The 22943-nt window shown below is 36.9% G+C and overlaps 1 protein-coding gene across 4 annotated transcripts in view; it reads left to right on the top strand.

Annotated features, from left to right (window-relative positions):
* LOC120533985 (metabotropic glutamate receptor 8) overlaps window positions 1–22943 on the top strand; it is a 1059754-nt gene that overhangs the window by 558786 nt on the left and 478025 nt on the right. For all 4 annotated transcript variants that reach the window (XM_039761168.1, XM_039761170.1, XM_039761169.1 and 1 more), the window contains exons 5-6: window positions 21220–21374; window positions 21916–22053. In XM_039761168.1, coding sequence (XP_039617102.1) covers window positions 21220–21374; window positions 21916–22053 — 293 coding nt within the window. The remainder of the gene's footprint in view (window positions 1–21219; window positions 21375–21915; window positions 22054–22943) is intronic.

Raw genomic sequence — 22943 nt, 5'->3', positions numbered from 1 at the left:
TTCAAAGATTAACAATCAATGGCACCAAGAGGCTCAATTTACTATTTTACTTATAGTCTCATTTTTGTTCATAGTTAATCCATTCTTCCATAACTTGATTGCAAACAACACATGCTTTATATGCTTTTCAAAAGAACCTTATTTCTCCACCTAGGTTTATCTATTATGCCATATAGTTTTTTTTTTTTTATTGCACAGTGAAGTGGTCTAAGTTTTGTATGCGATACAGAAGATGTGAATCAAGTGCATTTGTTATAGTGGTTTGCCTTATTTATTTATTTTTGGTTTTGCATTTGTGTTTAGTTTTAGGTTGGGAATTGAGAGACATTTGAATGTGGTCAATTAAATTAGAGCTGAAGTAGCAAAGTAAAATATCTTTCACCTGCCTGAAGGATTTTTTTGCATCTCTTTCCAGCATGTTAGTCTTGTTATAAGTTGGCAGGCTGACATGTTTCTCCACCTGCTGAAAGATTTTTTTTGGAAAGCTTAGGATCTACTTTCAGCAGATATTTTTGTCTTTTTTTAAGCCGACATGTTTTTCATAGTACTGGAAATGTCTGCCCACATGCACACTTCAACCTGATCAGTTTCCAGAAATGCCTGGCGCATTGACTATAATGAAGGATGAACAGCCATATAAAAATCCTCTAATGGCGTAAATGTTGTTATCATCAACATTAAACCAATTGATAGTGCTACCTGTGTGATCGAAGCAAGAGCCTCAAAATGGATTTTGTAGTTTGTATCAGCAATTTGCCAATACTGGCAGATAAAAAAACAGTAAGACTAAACAAGCATTCATTGACACATAATAGAAGGAAGAAATATTATTTTGTTATAGGATGAATATAATGTACTAATGGATGCTTTGTTTGAGAGAGTGGTACAAATTGGTTAACCTCACCTTCAACTTTATTGTCATATGTACTCAGTACAATGAAAATTTTATTCTGCAATTCCTCCTGCAATAACCAAGAAAACACAACCACAGACAAGAATACACAAGAAAAAAGAAAAACACTCAGGTGGAAAAGAAATGCGAAAACATACAGAATTAAGAGTGCACATGCAAATAAATACATGATTCAGTGTAAGCTCTGCAGGTATATGGTCTCAAGATGGCCTTCCATCCTCCAGACACAAGCTAGCCTGCAGTGCTGAGAAGAGGGCAGTGGATGGGTTTTATTTACAAGCCTGATGCAGAAAACTGTCTTCCAGCCTTGTTGTTCTAGCTGCTATGTTCTTGTAACATCTCCCTGATGGTAGCCGAATGAACAGTTCATGTTATGGGTGGGTTATGTCCTTAATAATGCTATGGGTGCTCCTGTGAACTCTGGTGTTATAGATGTCCTCTAGTGCAGGGAGTGCTGTTCCAATAATATTTTGTGTCAATTTTACACCCTGCTGAAGGGCCTTGCGGTCCCATGCTGTACTGTTGCCAAACCAGGTGAGGATACTCTTAATTGTGCATCTGTAGAAGTTGCTGAGGATACTGCATAGCATGCCAAACTCTCCCCACCAGATGTGGTCTGTGATGTGGTAGGTCAAAGAGAAGGCCTTTAGAGATGTTAATGCCAAGAAATTTAAATGTGTCCACTCTCTCCACCTCTCTTCCTGCACGTGTCAATAATTGTTTCTTTTGATTTTTGGTGCTAAGAAAGAGGTTACCATCCTGACACCACTTCACAAGGCCAGTCACCTGCCTCCTGTACACTAACTCGTCACCTCCAGAAATTAGTCCAATGACGGTAGTGTCATCTGAAAATGTAATAATAATACATTTTATTTATTTGTAGGCGCCTTTCTAAACACTTAAGGACACCAAACAATAGACAAAACACAGATTATAAACAAAAGTAAAATACAAAAGTTAAAATCCATCCATCCATCCATTTTCCAACCCGCTGAATCCGAACACAGGCAGGAACCAATCCCGGGCAGGGTGCTAACCCACCGCAGGACACACACAAACACACCAAGCACACACTAGGGCCAATTTAGAATCGCCAATCCACCTAACCTGCATGTCTTTGGATTGTGGGAGGAAACCGGAGCGCCCAGAGGAAACCCACGCAGACACGGGGAGAACATGCAAACTCCACGCAGGGAAGACCTGGGAAGTGAACCCGGGTGTTCTAACTGCGAGGCAGCAGCGCTACCCACTGCGCTACCGTGCTGCCAAAGTTAAAATCAGACAGAGCAATTGCAATCAAAGAGAAAAATCAGTCTTAAACAAATGAGTTTAGATTTGAAAAGTGAAAATGATTCAATATTTCTAAGCTCAGATGGTAGTGAGTTCCAAAGCTGGGAAGCAGAGCAACTGAATGCTCTGTTCCCCATAGTGGTAAGACGGACGAATGGGACAGTCAAGTGGATGGAGGAATAGGATCTAAGGGTACAAGAGGGAATGGCAACATGGAGGAGGTCAGACAGATATGGAGGGGCAAGGTTGTGGATAGGCTTAAAAGTTAGTAGGAGAATTTTGAATTGAATTCGGAACTGAACTGGAAGCCAATGAAGATGCTGCAAAACAGGACTGATATGGTGAATAGAGGGGGTTCTAGTAATGATGCGGGCAGCTGAATTCTGGACCAGTTGAAACTTATAAAGAGATTTTTGAGAAAGACCAAAGAAAAGGGAATTGCAATAATTCAGACGAAAAGTGACAAGGCTATGAACAAGGATAGCAGTGGTGTGGGGAGTGAGGGAGGGGCAAATACGATTAATATTACGCAAGTGGAAATATGCAGACCAGGAGATGTTGTTATTGATGTGGAACTGAAAGGATAAAGTACTGTCAAGGATGACACCCAGACTCTTAACCTGTGGGGAAGGGGAGACAGAGAAATTATCAATAACAAATGAAAAATGATCAATTTTGGATAATGTTGATTTTGTACCAGTGAGGAGAACCTCAGTTTTGTCACTATTTAATTTAAGAAAGTTTGAAGAAAACCAGGATTTGATTTCTGCTATGCAATCAATAAGTGAGGAGCGTGGAAAGGAAGCAGAAGGTTTGCTAGTGAGATAGAGCTGGGTGTCATCAGCATAACAGTGAAAGCTAATGCTATATTTACAAGAGATATTACCAAGGGGAAGGAGGCAAATAATGAAAAGGAGAGGCCCCAGGAGGGAGCCCTGGGGCACACCTGAAATAACAGCAGTGGGTTGGGATGTGAAAATTTTAAGCTGAACAAACTGAGTGTGGCCTGAGAGGTAGGATCTGATCCAATCTAGTGGAGTGTGGGTAATGCCAATCGTAGATAATCTATTGAGAAGAGTAGTGTGACAAATAGTGTCAAAGACTGCACTCAGATCAAGAAGGATGAGAATAGCAATTAAACCAGAATCAACTGCCATAAGGAGGTCATTATTACATTTTATAAGTGCCGTTTCTGTACTGTGGAGGGGATGAAAACCAGACTCAAACTGTTCATACAGATTATTTTGAGATAAATGAGAATGAAGTTGAATAGCCACTATTATTTCAATAATCTTGGAAATGAAGGGTAAAGTAAAAATAGAATGAAAATTACTGAAATTAGTCGGATCGGCACCAGGTTTTTTCAGTATTTGGGTCATTGCAGCAGTTTTAAAAGATAAAGGAACAGTACCAGTAGTGAGAAAAGAGTGTATTATAGTAGAGATAAGAGGGACCAGAGAGGGGAGGCAGGCTTTGATCAGAACTGTTGGGAGGGGGTCCAGTTGACAGGTTGATGGCTTAGACTTACAGACAAGATCTGAGATTTCTGAGAAGGTAAGAAGCTGAAAAGAGGAAAATGAGTGAGTTGGTGGGTAAAATTCAAATGCATTACTGGAGGAATTCGTACAGAGAGACTGGTGATTCTTCTGGATTTTTTCATTAAAAAAGGACATAAGGGAATTGCAAAATTCAGTTGAGTAAAGGTGAGTAGATAAAGAATCTGGGGGTTGTGTGATATTGTTAAGTAGTGAAAACAATGACTTGGTGTTGCCTTCATTGGACGAAATAATGTGAGTATAATAGTTAGATTTAGTTTGGGCAATACAGTCCTTGTAATAAAGGATATAATACTGGTGTTATGCTGGGAAGTAACACAGTTATGGGTAAAGAGTGTGTACAGCATGGGACTCAAAACACATCCTGTATGTATGATTATTATTTTGGAAATGTTCTTCCCCAGCCTGGACCAGGACCCAGTTGCAGGGAGTAGGTGGCACATCTAGAGTGGAGAGCTTGTTGGTGAGCTTAGCTGGTATCACAGTGTTAAAAACTAAGCTGAAATCAATAAACAGCAATTGGGCATAGCATTCCTTGTTCTCTAGGTGTGTAAGAAATGCTGTGCTAACTGGGTCCTCCGTCAATCTGTTTGGTCTATATTCAAATTGAAGGTGATACATTTTCAAATGAATAGTCGGGTGCATAAGCAATGGTGAAGATATTTTATAGGAAACAACCTTTAAAATAATGCTACTAAAGTAATGATGAAAATGTAAAATATAAATTAACAGACTGATGAAAACAAAAACAGACACAACAATAACTTAACAGTGTAAAATTAACCCATTAATCCTTTTTTTCTGGCTCTGCACTCATTAACGCCTGAATTGTAAGTGAATAATAGGTTCATCATCGAGAAAGAAAGATAAGCCCAATTTGCAGCTGTCTCATGGTAGTTTGAAAATATTAATAAAATATAACTTCTTTTAGTAGATGGAAACATACAGTAGCTCAATGAAATTCCGTTTTAGTTTGCTTTCTATATCAGTGTGCATCCTGCATGTTCTGGGATTAATTTGCTATTGGACACACTAGAGCAGCACACAGTTAGAAATCTCTGTTGCTTCAGTGGCAGAAAAGACTATTCTGTGATTCCACATTGAGACTTTGGATAATTACTTGTCTTCAGTATACTAAGAGACACTAGACACCGGCACAAAAAGTGAGTTTGCAAAGTAATCTCAGTCAATGTGAACAACTAAACTTGATTACTCTTTTAATATATGAGTAAGTTTGAAACACCCTGGAGAAACTAGATTGCTCAGCTTTATTGAAGCCACACAGAACAGCACATATGAGTTTAAAGCAAAAATGTAAAAGCTTGCTGGAAAAAGGAAGTGCACAGTAATTTAAAAAAATGTACTCAAGCAATCCCCTTTCACCCTGAGGGACTGAAAAGTGATTGTTACCAACCGATCTGAAAATGCAATTAAGCATAGTGTTGTTGATATGAATTGCTAAACATTTTTTAAAATGTTCTTGAGCAGTGCGAAATTTAAGGTAAAAAATGAAGCTATCAATTATAGTTTCAAAAGGGCTGGCAGATCAAGTACAAATTCAAGTGCAGATGGCATAGGATCTCCTACTTTGTTTTGCCATCCAAAAATGTCTCTACCACCTACTATTCTCTTATATCCCAAAACCTTTTAAAAAGGACGGTGACATTTTGTGTGTGAAAGACTTATGATTAATGTATGAGATCCTTTTTCAGTTATAGAGTACCTCACTTTTTTCATTAAACTGAAATTGCAGATTAGCGGCACACTTGACTGCACTGACACTTCACGGATAAAGAATCCAAGGTCTGAAACTTGTGCTCTGGCAATGTCTGTATGGAGTTTGCATGTTCTTCCCATGTTTGTATGAGTCTTTCCCAGAATGCTCCAGCTTCCTCTAAAAATCCCAAAGATTTCTAAATTTCCCCCTATTCTGAGTGTATGTATGTATGTGAGCAAACCCTGGTAGGGACTGGTACCCAATCCAATGGCTGTTTCCTGCCTTAGTCCTAATATTATCAGAACAGACTCTAACGCCCCACTACTCTGTTCTAGATTAAATAGGTTTGAGAATGTAATATTATGAAGTGTTGCTCTGTTCTCACATATATTTGTGCCTTACTAAAGCAGAAAATGTAGGAAGTTATTGGAACTGCAGTCCAAGAAGAACTTCTCTCCTTCACTAGACTTTATATTTAGTCTGACAAAGAGAGGTGTGTGATTATATGAATGGAAGCAGAAGGTTGCATAAGCATTCTGAAGTGATCTATTTGGTTTAAGAGCATAAACAGCTGCAGCATGAATAAAGCAACACTTGACTCATTCATACTTTTAAGTTTATTTATGCTTTATTTTAATTAGAAATAAAGAGTGTGATTACACTGTATTGGTAGAATTTTATTAGATTTGGCTCCACTTAAATATTTAGGTACTATAAACTGCCAAAATGAATTCTTGCCAGTAAACTCACTGGCTTGATCATTTTAGTATGCGGTTAGCAGTAAATCATTTGCAGACATTAATATCAATGCATTTTTAAAGCAATGTAATAATGACCTTCTAAAATATTTACATTGTAGATACAAATACTGGACTAATTTCATTTATTAGATTATCTTATTTGCTGATGCTAGAAAGCGGAAAAATCTTGGTAATACAGTATTCTATTATGAAACTCATAAAAGAAGAAAAGAAAAAAGAGATGTAATAAATAATATGGACATAGTGGTAAGTGAGTGCCATGCACAATGAATTAAAAAATCTCAGTTAAGTGCAGTGTATGCACAAAATGTAATGGGCATACCAGTGGGCCTATTATTTCCTTCAAAAGGCAGAACAGAATTGCAGCAAATATATGTGAGCAGTACAAAATTGTCTTAACAGTGCTGGTAAATTTCTATTATTGTTGTATGCGCAGATTTTTTTTTTTACATTGTTTAGTGAAAACTTGTATGCATAGTGACTTACATTATGTGGCTGTACGAGTGAATGACAGGCTGATACGATAATGAATTTTGGGGTACCAATTTGGCTGCCCCCATTTACTGGAAAAGGATAACAAAAGCAATGCACGATGACATTCAAAAAAGAGAAATGAAAGGACCTCCCCTTAACAGTTTAATTACAACAAAGCAAGAAAGTATGAGCAGACTGTGGAGCTGTTCACCTTAGGTTGCTTGAACCAAAACTGACGCCTCCTTACAGGCAGTCTTGCTTTTATAGCCCAGGCACTGCAAGGGGCGGAGTCAGTTGCCCTCACTGGGCGTTTTTTCTGCACTGTGGAGGAAAACAAGACAAGGCAGTTAGCAGCAGCATCCCCTCTGAGTTTGGGGTGGTAGCAGATACCTAGGAAGAACTTGGAAGGTGGCCTTCTGATGCTCATGCGTGACAATTAGAACAATTATTTTCTTATTCTACTGGCAGGATTATTGAATTTTTTACATTCACTCTGTGAATCAGTTAGAAACACTTTTTTGTGTATACAATTATTATACAACTAGACATTAAGCTCATTACAATAATGAGCGCTGGAACAGCAGTGCATAAACATTAGTAGGAGCAGTCTATATTAAATGGCAAGGAACCTTTTATGTGGCTGTAATATGTGTCACTGTATTGTGTGCCTTTAATTTTCTCTCTCAGTAATACTGGTTTGTATTTCTGTAAAATGCCTGTAATTTTGTCTGACAGTAATACAGTGAAACAAAGTAATTTCCCCTATAGGATTGTATGTAAATACAATTAATCCGTTCCAGACCGTATGAACTGTATGTAAATATATATTTTTTTAAGTTTTTAAGCACAAATATAGTTAATTACACCATTGAATGCACAGCGTAATAGTAAACTAAATGTAAAAACATTGAATAACACTAAGAAAACCTTGAACAACAGAGAAAGCTAACACTGCAAGAGTTTGCGCTATAGCCGTACGACCCGCTCGCTAAAAACACTTTTTTTTAATGAGTTTTAAGCCTGTGTGTCTGTGTGTGTGTGGATTTGTCTGTCTCGCGCGCCTGTGTGTGTGTGTCTGTCTGTCTCTCGCGCACCTGCGTGTGTGTGTCTGTTTCATGTGCCTGTGTGTGTGTGTGTCTGCCTGTCTCTCTCGCATCTGTTTGTGTATCTGTCTCTCGCGCGCCTGTGTGTGTGTGTGTGTGTGTGTGTGTGTGTCTCTCTCGGGCACACACCTGTGTGTGTGTCTCTCTCTCTGCACACACAGGGAATGCACAGGAAGAGACTGAACACGTGCCGTGTGGCCCCGCACATGCTGACTTCACCAGAAGACACACACATGGACACCTGGACGCACACAGGGGTTTTATTAAAGAGGATACGCGCATATACAGTAAATCTACAGGCGACATTGTTTTTCTTTTTCTTCTCACCTGTATTCAGGATTACTTATAAATCAATATATATATATAGTACATACAATACATTTGATCACTGCAATGTCCACATTTAAAAAGCAGAGAAACAGAGACGAGATATTAAAAATACAGCATGTGAAGCTTAGTATTAAACATAGTGCTAAGATTAGATGAAAACTAGCCGTCTGTGAGATTAATTTACTGACGTTTGATTGAATCAGTGCAGCTGTATAAGTCCTTTGGGAGAGCACAGAGTTTGAAAGCCAAAGCTGTCCCAAGGTGCTTCATGTAACGGTGAAATCTTGAAGAAATGCCTAACTATGAGTAGATTGGAAGCTGTTTAAATGGTCATTAAAAGCTCATTCCATATTCTGCAAGTAAGAACTTCAATATACAGTATAATACGGACACAGGCACTTAAAACACAAACCTATATTAAAAATTGGTATCAAATGAGTGCCGTATTATCTTAGTACCACTATGTGAGAGATTGCAAATAACTGAATGGCAGAAGTTTGCATCTGAAAAGAAATCATGTGTTTGTCATACTAAAACTGCATCCACATATGTTTCATAAATAAACGAGAGAGGAAAATGGATTTTGTGACATTTTCAACATTTTCTACTTTTTACAGTTCCAAAGAGACACATTTTTATGGCAACATCCAGCACATTAACAAACATGAGTAGGAAAACATTCATATTCCAAATGAAGGAAAAGCTAGGATTCAGGCAGTGAAGATCCAGCTATGTAAATAAATAAACTTCTTAATAATAATTAATTCTTCTTTTAAACAAACTGAATTGCTGATGTTACATTTTAAGTAGTAGAAAAACAGAGAATTAGAACAATTGCGGTGAGAACAGGCCATTTAGCCCAACAAGCTTGTCTTTCCTGTTCACCTTGATTGTCTAAAATAACATGATGTCAAGATCTGAAAGTCGCTAAATTGCTACTGTGTACCACACTAGAAGGAAATTGATTTCATGTATGTATGGTTTTTTGTGTGAAGAAAAACTTTCTAACATTTTGGAGAAGTATGCCCTTTAACAAGTTTTCAACTGTGTACCTGTATTCTTGTTGAAGAACCTATTTTAAAATAAAAGCTAGGATCCTCTGTAGTAAATCTTTTATAGTATTAAAAACTTTAATTATGTTACCTCTTAATACCTGTTTGCTTAAACTGAAAAGGTTTAATACTTTTAATCTCTCCTCAAAGCTCATAGCTCTTAATCCAAGTCAGTCTCCTCTGGATTTTCACTAGCACCGCTGTATCTTTTTTGTAATATGGAGACCAAAACTGTACATCATACTCTAGATGAGGCTAGTAGATATGACTAGTATGTTAACTTAAGCATAACATCCTTTGACTTGTTCTTGTGATATGTGCTCCATTGTGTAGTGCAGGATTTAAATAAATAATCAAGTCCCAAGAGCATTCAGGCTCAGAAAAGGTGCAGTGTGTGCATGACGACGCTGCTCCGGGGTTGATTGCAGTGCTTGGATGATTGCATACTCATGCGCAAATGCAAGTGAATCAGTCAGGTGCCTCATTCACACCTCAAAGTGGGTGATGGGTCACTTCTGCACTTGATCAGGCAGTATAAAGGAGCATGCATGGTAGAGGAAAAGAGATCAATGAAAGAACAAATAAGAGAACAAAAAGAAATGAGAGAGACAATCGGAGGTTGAAAGGAGAAAAGATTATGGAGACGGAGGATCAGGAGATACCAGGGGGCAGAACGTAAAGGAGGAAGCCAGCCGGGAAGAGAGCCCCTAGGAGGAGCATAGGGCTGATGCTAAGGGGCTAAAGACGGTCACTCAAGGGGTAGTTGGAGTTAACCGGTGCTCGTAGGGGGCACCCACATAAGGCTGAGGAGTGTCAGTGGAAGACGAAGGAGTGAGGGCTCACACCGAGGGCTCCAGCAGTGACCCGAGCTAAAGAGGAAAAGTCGCTTGTGCCTTTCGGAAAGATGTCAGGATCCCATGTGGGGTAAACAGAGGAGGCATTAGACATGTACTGGGGACTGAGTGTTTAGAATTGCTTCCTGCTTTGGGATTTTAACCTCGTTTTATGGATTTATTTATTGGATTGTTTTAACCTCCACTTTCACATGAATTTTTATGGGTCATTTATTTATTTATTAGAAAGAAATTTTAATGCACTGCACTTTTTGAACACTGATTTGTTTTTGATTAATTTTAATTAAAACACTGACACTTTCAGCACCAATCCATTGCTAGATGTGTGTGTCCTCGTTTGCCCTGCTTGTCTTGGTCTATGAATGTCGATTAAAGAAGAGTCTCCTGGATGCAATAGGACTGTCACAGTTCTCTGCACATCATGTTATATAACCTAATAGCCCTCTTGATCGCTTCTGTACAATGTCTTCATGTAAATAGTGATGAGTTCACTATAACTCCTAGACAGTTTTCATAAAGTGAATGTTCAAATTTTAGACCTTCCATTATGTATTGAAATTTAACATTTCTACTTCCAAATGTAATGCTATACCCTGAATTTTATCTGACACAAATCTGCCTAGATTGTGCGCTGTCCAAGAACCTCTTTTTACAATATAATTTATTCTACATTATCTACCCTTCTACCTAGTTTGGTTCCATCTGCAAATTTAACAAATTTATTAATTACATTCTTGTCCAATTCATTAGGTCAATTAAAAAAGAGCCGCGTACTTAGTGTTGATCCTTAAGGGACACCACTTTTAACATCACCACATTCTGAAAAAGTTTCTCTCACCATAACCCTTTGCTTCCTGTGTTTGGGCCAGTTTTGTACCCACCTACATGCCACATCTCTAATTCCCACTTCTTTTAGTTTAATCGCTAACTATTCAGAAATCAGGATAAATAATGCTGTATGCACTTCTCTTATTTTTGGTTCCTCATAGAATTCTAGCATATTACTGAAACACGACCTTCCCCTTCTTGAGCCCATGTTGACTATTTGCTAATATAACCATTTCTTGACATATGCTGCTCAGTCTTTTCCTTGATAGTTGCTTTCTGTGATGTACATTAAGCTTACCAGCTTATTGTTACTCAGATCAGCCCAATCACCCTTTTTAAACAACATAATAAAATATGTTCATTTTCTCTAATTAAAAATTGCAAAGTGTGCAGAGATATTTTCATAATTTGTCATGGTTTTTATATATTTACTTGCTAACTTCCTTAAGCTCTCAAGGATAAATGTTATCTGGTCCTGGTAATTTGTTAGATTTCATCATATTTAACTTAAGCAGTACTTCTATTGTACATTTACAATTTCCAAATCACTAAGTACCTCCTTAGTAATCTCTGTTACTTTTGGGAGGTTATCAACTTCTTCACACATATAAACGTCTATATTTAACTTCACACTTACAATTTTTTCTTCTGTAAATGCAAGATCAATACATTTGCTGTTTTTTTTACTTTCTATACTCTAACTCACCTTCTCCCTTCCTAATACTCTTCACCTACTCCTTCGCTGTTCTTTCCTCTATTAAAGTACTGAAAGAATCTCTTTTCGGTTATTCCTCACCTTTTCTGCAGTATTTCTCTCTAACTGCCTTTTAGCCTTCCTAATATCTTTTTAACCATTGCTCTTATATGCGCTACCGTTATGTTTTTTCTATTATTTCCCTATTTAGCCACCACAAAATTTTTTTTTATTTCTTACTGCTTCTAGCTTTTAGTATAAACCTGTCCTGCATTATACAGTATGCATAACACTTTTAAATTTGCCCCACATCTCCTCAACTGTTTCCATACTTGAAAGGTTATCCATATCTATCATCCTTAGGCTTTGCTGCATCTGCTCAAAACTTGTCGTACAAAAATTTAATTTTAACTGTTTTCATTTTTTAATATACACTCCACCAATATAAATCCAATATTAATTACTAGCCGAAGCCCATCGTAGCATACAGCGGTGTAAGAATAGGAATGGAAAACGGTGAGAAAGGAATTCAGAAATCAAGAAGAAATAAATACTTCTTGAAAGACACAGTTGTGAATAGGTGTTTTGGTGGTGACGACAGATAATGAGTCGAAAGATCTAACCCTAGAAAAAGCCATATACAATTGACCGTGGCTGAAGACTGGTTGTTAGAATTATTGTGAAGAGTAAACAGCATGTGGGTATGAGGAAGGCCGTGCTTCTGAATTCGATTACGTAAATATAATCAATGCCAATCTAAAACAGATATTGTTGTAGAATGTCTCTAAGTAGTTCCTGCAACTTAATCCAAAAGACTCATACTACAATATCAGGTCTGTGCTTCAGTCTTTGGGTATCCGACAGTGCATGTAGAATTTCCGGCCAAGCAGGATTACATGTGAAAGTGATAAATAAATGAGGCTGTCTGAATTTACATACTATGGCCATGGCATCCTGCTAGTTTTGTTGCATGTATCTTGGACTTCCTGGAAATGTGGACGGTAATATGATCATTTTGCCTACACGTACGTTATTTTCAGCGTTTGCTTGCAGTGCATCTGACAGTCCTTCGTATTGCTTCACGCACAAATCTTGTTGATCTAATCTGAGGTAGCTGAGATTTACGCCCTCTGTTTTAACATACGCATCTACGACATACTGTTGGAATAGTTCACCACTGGAGTGCAAAATACTAAATGTATTCCTCATTGCTAATCTGTACGTGTAAAATTGGCATTGAGTTATCCTTATTCGCTTGGCAGTTCTTGTATCGGGAACATGTTGTAAATCTTTGTGACAGCCAATGTCTCCGTAAGGGAATAAAAGTGGGTAAACCATAGGATCGCAATTCATATTGAGCGTGGAAATCTGTTTACAGGAGTTGCCTATGGGACAGATACAAATGTCCCTTTCGGCAGGTTGTTCACCATCTTCTCCGACGAAAATCGCTGCAATATTGGTGTGACATGTCTAGGCATTGTATCGTCATAAATCCTGCCTAGGGTTTTCCTCGAAAAGCATTCGTATAGATACTGTTGGATTGGACTGAGTGATTTCATGCATGTGTTTTTATGATTTAACGAAGGGTTTGATTGTTCTGAGCATGGAATGTTGCTGGAGAAGTAAATTTTCGCTGCATGCAGAGTTTGCTTTATTTTGTAAGCGTACTCAGAAGCTTGGCGAGAAATGCCATGTCGGCTGTGTGTGGGCAGGACCGGTTTTGAAGAGGAGCCGCTGGCAGCATGGGGAGGGTTTGGAAGAGGACGAATAGGAATCAAGAAATGCTGTGTCGGCGGTGTGTGGGCGGGACCGGTTTTGAGGTGGAAGCAGGACGAACCAGAAAAGAAATACAGTGGAACCTCGAGATATGAGTTTAATTCGTTCCAGCACTGAGCACTCGTATAGCGAATTTCTCATATCTAGAACAAACTTCCCCTTTGAAAATAATGGAAATCCAGTTAATCCGTTCCGCACCCCCAAAAATATCAACATAAAAATCAATTTCCTAACAAATAACACTGATAAATAATATATACAAGTGGAACCTCGGTTTGCAAGTAACTTGGTTTACGAGTGTTTTGCAAGACGAGCTAAATTCTTAAATTAATTTTGACTTGATAAAACGAGCCATGTCTTGCAATACAAGTAGTATGAATATACTTTGTCTGTTAAGCGTCATGTGATCATAACTGAGCTGATGGTTCTTCTCTCTCGCGCACGTCTCTCTCTCCTTATCTCTCTTGCTCGGGCACGCGTCTCTCTCTTTCCTTATCTCTCTCTTTCGCTTGCTCGCGCGCCTCTCTCTCTCATCTCCCTTGCTTGCTTGCGCGCCTCTCTCTCCTCTTGAGGGCAATCGTCTCCTATTCTCCGTCTGCATGTCCGTGATATTTTTGGATATGCTTATACGGTGAACTGCTACAGCGAAACAATGAAATCACAAGCGCACAAACACGTATATCCTCACGCTACGGGAGAACAAGGAACACTGAGTGAGCTGACGGGCTGGCAGCATCAGCTTGGGTGAATCCCCGAGTCGAGGCGGATCGGGAAACGCGTCACGCATACCCACAGCCTGGCTCGTGGCTCTTTAAGCGAGCCAATGCTCGTATTTAGATCCGAATTTTTCGCTCATACTTTCCTCTTATCTTGAATTTCTCGTATACAGAGGTGATCGTATCTCGAGGTTCCACTGTATATATAAGAGATTTTTATATATAACATATAAACATATAAAACATATTTCTGTTTTCCTTTTTTACATTTTTTTTCTAAAAATCTGAATTCTCCTTTCACTGTTTGATCAGAGCAATACCAAAAATACTACATGGATTTATCACAGCCTCCATGTCATCACAACAAGTGTCTATGCACAGTAACAGTCCCAGTGGTATGGCAAAACACATCCACAGTGCACCCTGCTCTTATGATTAATGTAAAAATGTTTCAAAAAACTAAAATAATCTGAGAAGAGACAGGTAAGTAAAAGCACAAAACAAGGAAAATCAATTACAAAATGTCTGAAATGTAAAATAAATAAATGAAACAATACAACAAAATATAACAGTTTTTATGGCAATCTCAAATTAAGAGACTACCAGAGTTTCCAACATAAGATGAGTACAGGTTAACAAGGGAAAACATTATCACACCAGTCATTGAACAGCATAAATTGTGCATACAACAGGCATTTGAATCCTGTATGTTCTGAGTCCCTTTTTTAAAACTGTGCAACCAATAATCTTGACTTTGATATAGAGACTGTTTTATCTCTGGCAAGCCACGGATAAAAAGTACCTAACCGTTAATATGACCTCATGAGCCACTAAATCTGAACGCTTTTACAGACTGCAATCAAATTTACAGATCCATTCAAAATTTTGGAGACAGGATTACATCTGTGTCTTTATTTACTAAAATGCAATGTCTACAAATGAAGGGAAGGGTGTGACAGAATAATAATTTAGCTGCTGACAATTAATATTCAGCACACCAGCTGTTCTTTGAAGTCAGTTCTTGACTTGAGACAGGTGGGATCAAAAGTGAATAAGAAGCTCTAACCAGGCACATACGTTTATTGTGAATGACATAAAGCAGTCTGTATGTTCTGTCATTAGTTAGGTAAAATAGTCCAGCCAATAATAAACAGTGCTTCTAATAGAATATGTGGTAATAGTAGTAGTAGTAGTAGTAGTATTCTTAGGTGTTCAGAGTACAGTGAAATTCTTCCTTACATATCTAACCAATATGCATCAGGGTAAGAGCCTTTTCAGTAACAAGGCAGACCCTATCCACTTAAGAACAAACCAGGAGGATTAGTCAATTGCTGCATTTTTCTGATTAAAATTAATTTTGTTTTTGAGGGTAATGTGCAAAGTCTTGACTCCCTTTAAGCTCTTCACTGTAGTTGATCTGAAGATAAAGAGAAATTTGAGAGGTCACCGTTTAGGAAAGGCTCTGCAGAAAGGATGAAGTGGTGTTTAGCTATTCATGCCAAGATCTTTGTTACAATGACTTAGACAGTGGAAGGATTTATGTATTAGACAGAGTAAAAGTGTGATAAAACAGAGTGGCGTCAGCATGCAGTTAATGAGGATGGAGTTGGGGCAATATTTAATGAACAACCTGGGTAAAGATGATCCAGTGATGGCAAGTTTCTTTTACAACAAAATAATTTAAATATATGTTTGTTCCATTGTCACTTTTGTAACTGAGTAATGATTTTAACATAGAAAGTAGTCGAAGTGATGTTTTGTAGCTGAGGAATTATAATCTTGACATCAACATAATATTATAATATGTATAAAGGCAAGAAGTTATATAAGCCAATAGGTAGTTAAAGAAACAAAAAAATGTATTGCACCAAGTGAGTGCACAATAAGACATGTGGAAATGTTTTTACTCCGGATGTTCAGAGGCCAATTTTGTATTTATTGGATGGTAAAAAATGCATGTAATAAATTCCCATTTGTAAACCACAAACACAAGCAAGATAAAAATGGATAGAAAACTGAACACAAAAAGGTAATAAACCAATCCATGAAATATGAACATTCTTACATCTGCTATTAAAATGTTGATTTATAAGAAATTCAACTTAAATAGTTGGGCTTATGAATTTTCACATAGCAAAATCAATATATTGATGCAAACAGGCATCAATATCTTAATTAAGCAGAGTAATTTCACACATTCATTCTCGAGTTCTTTAGCTAATACCCATGATTAAGCACATGGGCAATTATTCACATACCACCTACTTAATTTACAGTAGTGTTGTGAGTGTCATGCTTTATTCATCGTTGCTTGCTGTTTTGGTTCTCAGAGATCAGAGGTTGAGAAATGTGCATTAAGACTAGTGATAGCTATTTATTTATTACACAAAGCACCTTCACATAGCGTTAAAGTAGTATTAACACTGTTACATGGCTTCAAAGAACAACAAACCCAAAGCCATGCACAAATAAAAATATAAATCTACAGCGACACAAATGTTAGGGATTTACAAATATTTAATATGCAAAACAGTTGTAAGAATCACCAGTCCATCATAAAACAAGTTCGGGGAAAAAAAAAACAAAGCTCTTTGTTAAATGGAGCATAATATAAACTAAGTGTGAAAAGAATAGCATGCAGTATTACATCAAATACCACTGACTAGGAGTTAAAATAAGGTTCAGGTTCACTTTATACATGGAAGGTGGTGGGGTATCCCTTACCTCTGCTGACAGATTATAGTAAGGTCAGTGTAACACAATGCTTTACTGCTTGCAAACCCTCTTTTATGTATCTTGTTATTTCTGAATTTTTATTAACTACAAGATAAAGAGAAAATTGATTAAAACTGGTATAGTTGACCATTTTTAACAGTATTTGTCAGCTGCTTTTCTTAATTCTCTCTTTTGACACAATTTGGCCTGTTACTGGAAGATTCAGAGACAGTTTCTATCCAAGGATTGCAAGGTTAATGAACATCCAGTCACAGTAATAAATATTGTGTGCAATACCATATGCGTGTTTGCATATATTTATTTACATTGTATATAATTGTAGATACTGTGGTGGGCTGGCACCCTGCCCAGAGATTTGTTCCCCTGCCCAGGGATTTGTTCCTGCCTTGCGCCCTGTGTTGGCTGGGATTGGCTCCAGCAGAATCCCGTGATCCTGTATTAGGATATAGCAGGTTGGAGAAGGGCTGGCTATAATTGTAGATACACTATGTTACATTTTATAAATCCCGTTATGAGCTTATGAGTGTTGTATGCTAACTTTGCATCACTGCAACTATGCAAGTAAGAATGTCCTTGTACTATGTCAAGATGAATATCCTTCCTAAGCTTCTTTTTCTATTTCAAAACATTCCAAAATATATCAATAAATCAATTTTTAAAAAATTAGATTCAATCATAACCTCATTTATTTGGAATTCAAAACATCCACGTATCCAAAGGGTAACCCTACAAAGACCTAAGGCAGAAGGTGGCATGGCTCTACCTGACTTCAAGTTTTATTACTGGGTGGCAAATATACAAGCTACAAAAACCTAAACATTGACACAAATAGATGAACATGCACAGGCTTGGTCCGCAATAGAAATAAAATCCTGCAGTACTTCTTCATATTCTTTGCTTCGTACCCCAATAAGTACAAGTCATTGCCAATATACTAACAACCCAATAGTGCTTCACTCACTCAGAATATGGAACCAATGTAGGAAGTATTTTAAGATAAATAAGCTTTTATCTGTGAACCTCTGCACGAGAACCACCTTCTTCCACCTTCTGAAACGTACACAGTTATTAATGTCTGGAAAACATTCGGAATTAAATCACTTAGAGATCTGTACATAGACAACATCTTTGCTTCCTACGAACAATTACACTCCAAATGTAACTTTCCAGCAACACATTTCCTTCACTACCTTCAAATTAGAAACTTTGTTGAACAGAACCTGCCTAATTTCTCTCACCTTCCACCTACCTCTATTCCGGAAAAAATATTGATCAGTCTTGAGGACTCTGTAATATATAAAAAACATCCCTACCTTTCAAAGATCTAAGAGGACAATTGAAAAAGGATCTCTCACTCAACTTTTCAGAAAAGGAGTGGAAGGCAGCCAGCCATGCACAGAATTCACCCGAGCACCATATGTGTAAAGCATACAATTATTCAACTCAAAATTATATATTGAGCACATCCGTTTCAGTTAAAATTGTCCAAAATGCTTCCAGGGAAGATCCAACCTGCGAACATTGCAATCAAGTTCCAGCCTCATTGGGCCTGCACCAAATTAACATCATTTTGGATGAAAATCTTTAAATGCCTTGGTGTCACAATCCCTCCTAACCCATTAACAGCTGTGCTTGGTGTACTTCCAGATGAGCTTAAAGTGGAGAAGGACAAACAAACTGTAATTGCCTTTACTACACTTTTGGCACATAGACTTATCTTGCTCAACTGGAAGAATCCTGACTCACCTGTTTTAAGTCAGTGGGTATGTTATATATTATGTGAAACTGGAAAAATCAGATTTGCACTTAGAGGATCTATACAAACCTTTTTCAAAACTTGGCAGGATCTAATCAATAACATTTTAGAATAAGCATTTAAACTGACAAAGCAGATTCTCTCCCCTCTTTTTCATTCTATTTTTTATTATTTTTTTATTTACATATTGTTACTGTTATTAAAGTTTTGCTCTGCTGGCCTAGCTCTCTCTCTCATGGGTGCGGGTTGATTTGTTTCAAACCAAGCTTTGTTAAACTCGACTTGCTTGTATGGAATGTTATTTGATTTTAATAAAATTAATAAATTGTTAAAAAAAAAGAAAGACAATTAGTTAGCTTGTCCTATTTGAAATGATAAATTTCTGCCTTATTGGTTTGTATTTGGGTGTTGCTTGGTAAAATTCTGCATTAATGGGTTATAAATATAGAGATTTGTTGATTGTAAAAATTCAACATTAAAATTCTGCATTGTGGGGCCATAAACATTGGTATTCATTCATTTAAATATTTCAGTGTAAGTTCAACTTTTGGTAGTGGGTAGTACTTAAAAAAATTTTAATATTGGGTGTTTACAAGATTTCAATGTAGAAAAAAAATGTAAGTGTACTACAGTACATGTAAAGTATGTTTTGGGATTTTTAAGTTCACATTTCAAGCTTTGTGTTTTGAGACTGTGCATTAGGAATAAAAGAATGAGTAATATGTTAAAGACCAAAAAATTTTTGTTTGCATTAACACTATCCTGAGAAAACATGAGTCAGTCAGAAAAAATTCCTGCTAGATTTATCAAAAATCTGTTACACTGGATGACTGATTTTGATTAGGCAAGGAATGTTTACGTCAAATCAGCATGTCTATAAATGTTCTTGGATATATACTTAAATATCTTTTATCACCACATATCAAAATATATCTTTAATGATGCAAAGCATAATTTCTTTTTCTCTTTAATCAGACAAGCAAAAGAGTTTGCATAACTGTGTTACAGCATAATAACAAAAAGCAACTAACAGATGGCAGGTGAAGCAGAAGATTTGAATAGGATCTGTATTATTCACCTTTTTCCAGAAAATAAATAAAGGCTTGGGCCTTGCAATTGCTAATGATCATCGAGAGACTTATGAGGGATGATGGATTTTCATGAAGTTTGTGCAAAATCAGCAGGTCAGCGTGCAAGGGAGTGCATGTTACAATTGCTTTTGGCCTCACAACCTCCATATATGTCTTGGATCTACCTACCTGCTTCTTTTATAATGCTCTTTATATTTCTGGATAATGCTTAACTCTAATGCAAATCAAAAGAATGATATTCAGCAAAAGTGGTATACTCAGGTCATTGTCTTCCCACTAACACCTTCATCCACTGGATCACGTCTAAGGGGAACCCCTCTAATACAAAGCAATGTATTTCTCATTTTCATTCTTCATTTTATCTCAGTTAAGGGTCTCTTTCAGGCTTTTTGATTGATAAAAGTTCTGACACCAAGAAATAAAAGTTACAGGTCCCACTGGTGAGTCACGAAGTAATAAAAAACATAAGCAAGAAAAATCCACTTGTGTTGAACTGATTGTGGCCTGTCTATCAGTAAACAAGTGAGCCATTGGTATTTTCCTTTTATCCATCCAGAATGTCTTTGCTTATCTGCTTCTAACTAAATCTCTAGGACACTTAGTATAAATTATAGTACCACCATATCCTGCTGGTAGCTCGTAATGGCCTTTACTGAGAGATACTGTATCTTTTTCCAGGCTAAATACACTACCTCATAGAATGTTTCTTTACCTTAACACATTGTCATTTACTTATGTTATCGATCCTCATCATTCACTAGTTCGATTTCATTGTCTCTCTATCTAAAAAATAATGTTTTTAATGGCACTATATTGTTTTAACTGGATTGTGTGGTTCTTTGTTGAAATATTACTTGACGAAGCACAATTTAAATCTGGGCAGAGTTCTTTGCATATGGTTTGTTATTTGTCTTTGAACAATTTCTTAATATGTAGAAAAAAATGAAATATTTAGTGCAGTGTAGGCTGCAGGACATTAACAGATTAAGAAAACCTGGACATAGTTTCTGTTACTGGACCTGTCCATCAAGAGTCCTTTTAAGATCATGGACCATTGGTATGTCACAAGTCTATTACAATCTAGTCTTGTTTATTTACTGTATTGGATCCTGTTACTGATCTAAATAAATAAAAGGTTCTTTCTGGAACCTTTATGTGGATATGTCTTTTGTGAAAAAATGGTTATCCTGTGACCACTCTGACACCTTTATTTTTAAGAGTGTCCATGCTAGAAACCCATATTTTGTTTTCTAGCCATACTGCCTGGCAAGTCAGTCAGTGATATTCTTTACTTCCTGCAGCACTTTATTGTTTTTTATACTTGATATAACCATTGGTAAGCCTACTCCATTACTGATATCTGATCATTTTTTGCTTCTCAACAAATAAGAAACATTATGGAATCTGGAAAGAATATGAAAAACATTTTGATAATAAAGCAATTATCTCCCAAGGAACTATCTGGAATTGTGGTTATGTCTATAAGCCACATGGATCTGAAAGTGTTCTTATTATAGAAGATGTAATTGATATGAGAAATGGCACATTCAATAATAACTGTTTCATTTGCAGGCGAGTTTTGGATGCAGCCAAGAAAAACAACCAGACCGGCCATTTCCTTTGGGTTGGTTCAGATAGTTGGGGTTCCAAAATTGCACCAGTTTTTCAACAAGAAAAGGTGGCTGAAGGTGCTGTTACAATCCTGCCAAAAAGAGCTTCAATTGACGGTAGGAACAAAAAGATATGTGCAAACCAATTGAGAATTGCTTACATGCATGCTGAATTTGTATTCAAGGAGTTAGGCAGGCATCTCCTGAAAATACTTGTCATTTCTTCATTTTTTTTTACACTATGAGGTTAAAAGATCACTGTTGAGGGAGATTGCTTACAAACCACACTCATTTATTTACACTGCATTCCTCCATGCGTAAAAAGGCTGAAGTGATAACTTTTCATGCATTCACACACATCTCAGAGAGCTGCCATACTCATTAAAGTGAATACATTTTATTCTGCTATTTGCAAAGATTGCATTTAAAGTATCTGCACAAGATGCAAGATGTTTTTTGAAAGGTGTCATTTGATTATTGAAGAAAATACTGCTTACTGAATGCTGAAGGAGTATTGTTTTTCTTTCTATCCTAAGCAAGTAGCATTTCATACTTGTAAAAAATGACAACTAAAAAAGAGAATCATGCACTTCTAGTGAGACAGGCTTATTAAACACAGTGCTCAGTTAATAATTCATTTCTTGCTTTTGCATCTTAGGTTTTGACAGATTTTTCCGGAGTCGAACCCTTGCAAATAACAGAAGAAATGTGTGGTTTGCTGAATTTTGGGAAGAAAATTTTGGATGCAAATTAGGGTCACATGGCAAGCGAGTCGGAAACCTGAAGAAATGCACTGGTAAATGTCATATGTTTTAAGTAATTCATATTTGTGGTGTATAAATATTGGCATTGAGATACAGTATGATGCAGCTGAACCGTACGCAAGTTCTAATTTAGGCATTTTTATTATTTTATGAACTCACATTGAAACAACACAGTTTATCTGCCATCTCACTTGCTCTTCTTTTGATAGGCATACATTTTTGCCAGAAAATCTAAAATGATCAGGCTTTAAAGAATATGTATATATTTATTGAGACATTTTCCAGCACATTAGAATTACTAAGACACTCTAGCATTCTAGCAAGTGCTTTCTGTAGCTTCGGATTTCTTCTCTGTATAAATTCTGATCTTCTTTTCCCTTGGGTAATTGGTTAATCACTGACCCCTCTATTACTGCTGTAAGTCTACATTTAAAGTCTTCATTCTTATTATTAGAAATGTGTTGGAGCATGTATTTGCCTAATAGATATGGTGAGGTACAAATTAGAGCTTCATTTTTTGGCTTAATCTCCTGGAACGCCATATATCGAAACTTAAATAGACAACTGCGGACAACACAAGCAAATTAATCTCTAAGCAATTTTGAGCTATAATTATTAACCCTTTTATTATTACTTAGATTTCCATGAAGGTTGTATAATTCCTGATTAACAGAGGTACTTTTTTAAGCAATTGACAATTCCTGGTTTAGACTAGAGATTCTTGTGCTTCACTCTTCAAGACATGAATCATCACCTTTATTTTTTCAAACAGGTATTTTGAGAGGTTAAATTATGGGATCATTTTATATATTCTCTAAATTCTGTTTAGATGAAGATTTTTTTCTTCAGAAAATCTGTTGCAAAATGCATAACATCTAAAATAGCATACTGTATGTTAATAAATAATGCTGCCTGGAATTGG

The sequence above is a fragment of the Polypterus senegalus genome, chromosome 8 (assembly GCF_016835505.1).
Source record: "Polypterus senegalus isolate Bchr_013 chromosome 8, ASM1683550v1, whole genome shotgun sequence".
NCBI classification, from domain to species: Eukaryota; Metazoa; Chordata; class Cladistia; order Polypteriformes; family Polypteridae; genus Polypterus; species Polypterus senegalus.
Note: the sequence above shows the minus strand (reverse complement) of the source record. Positions and strands in the feature narration are given on the sequence as shown.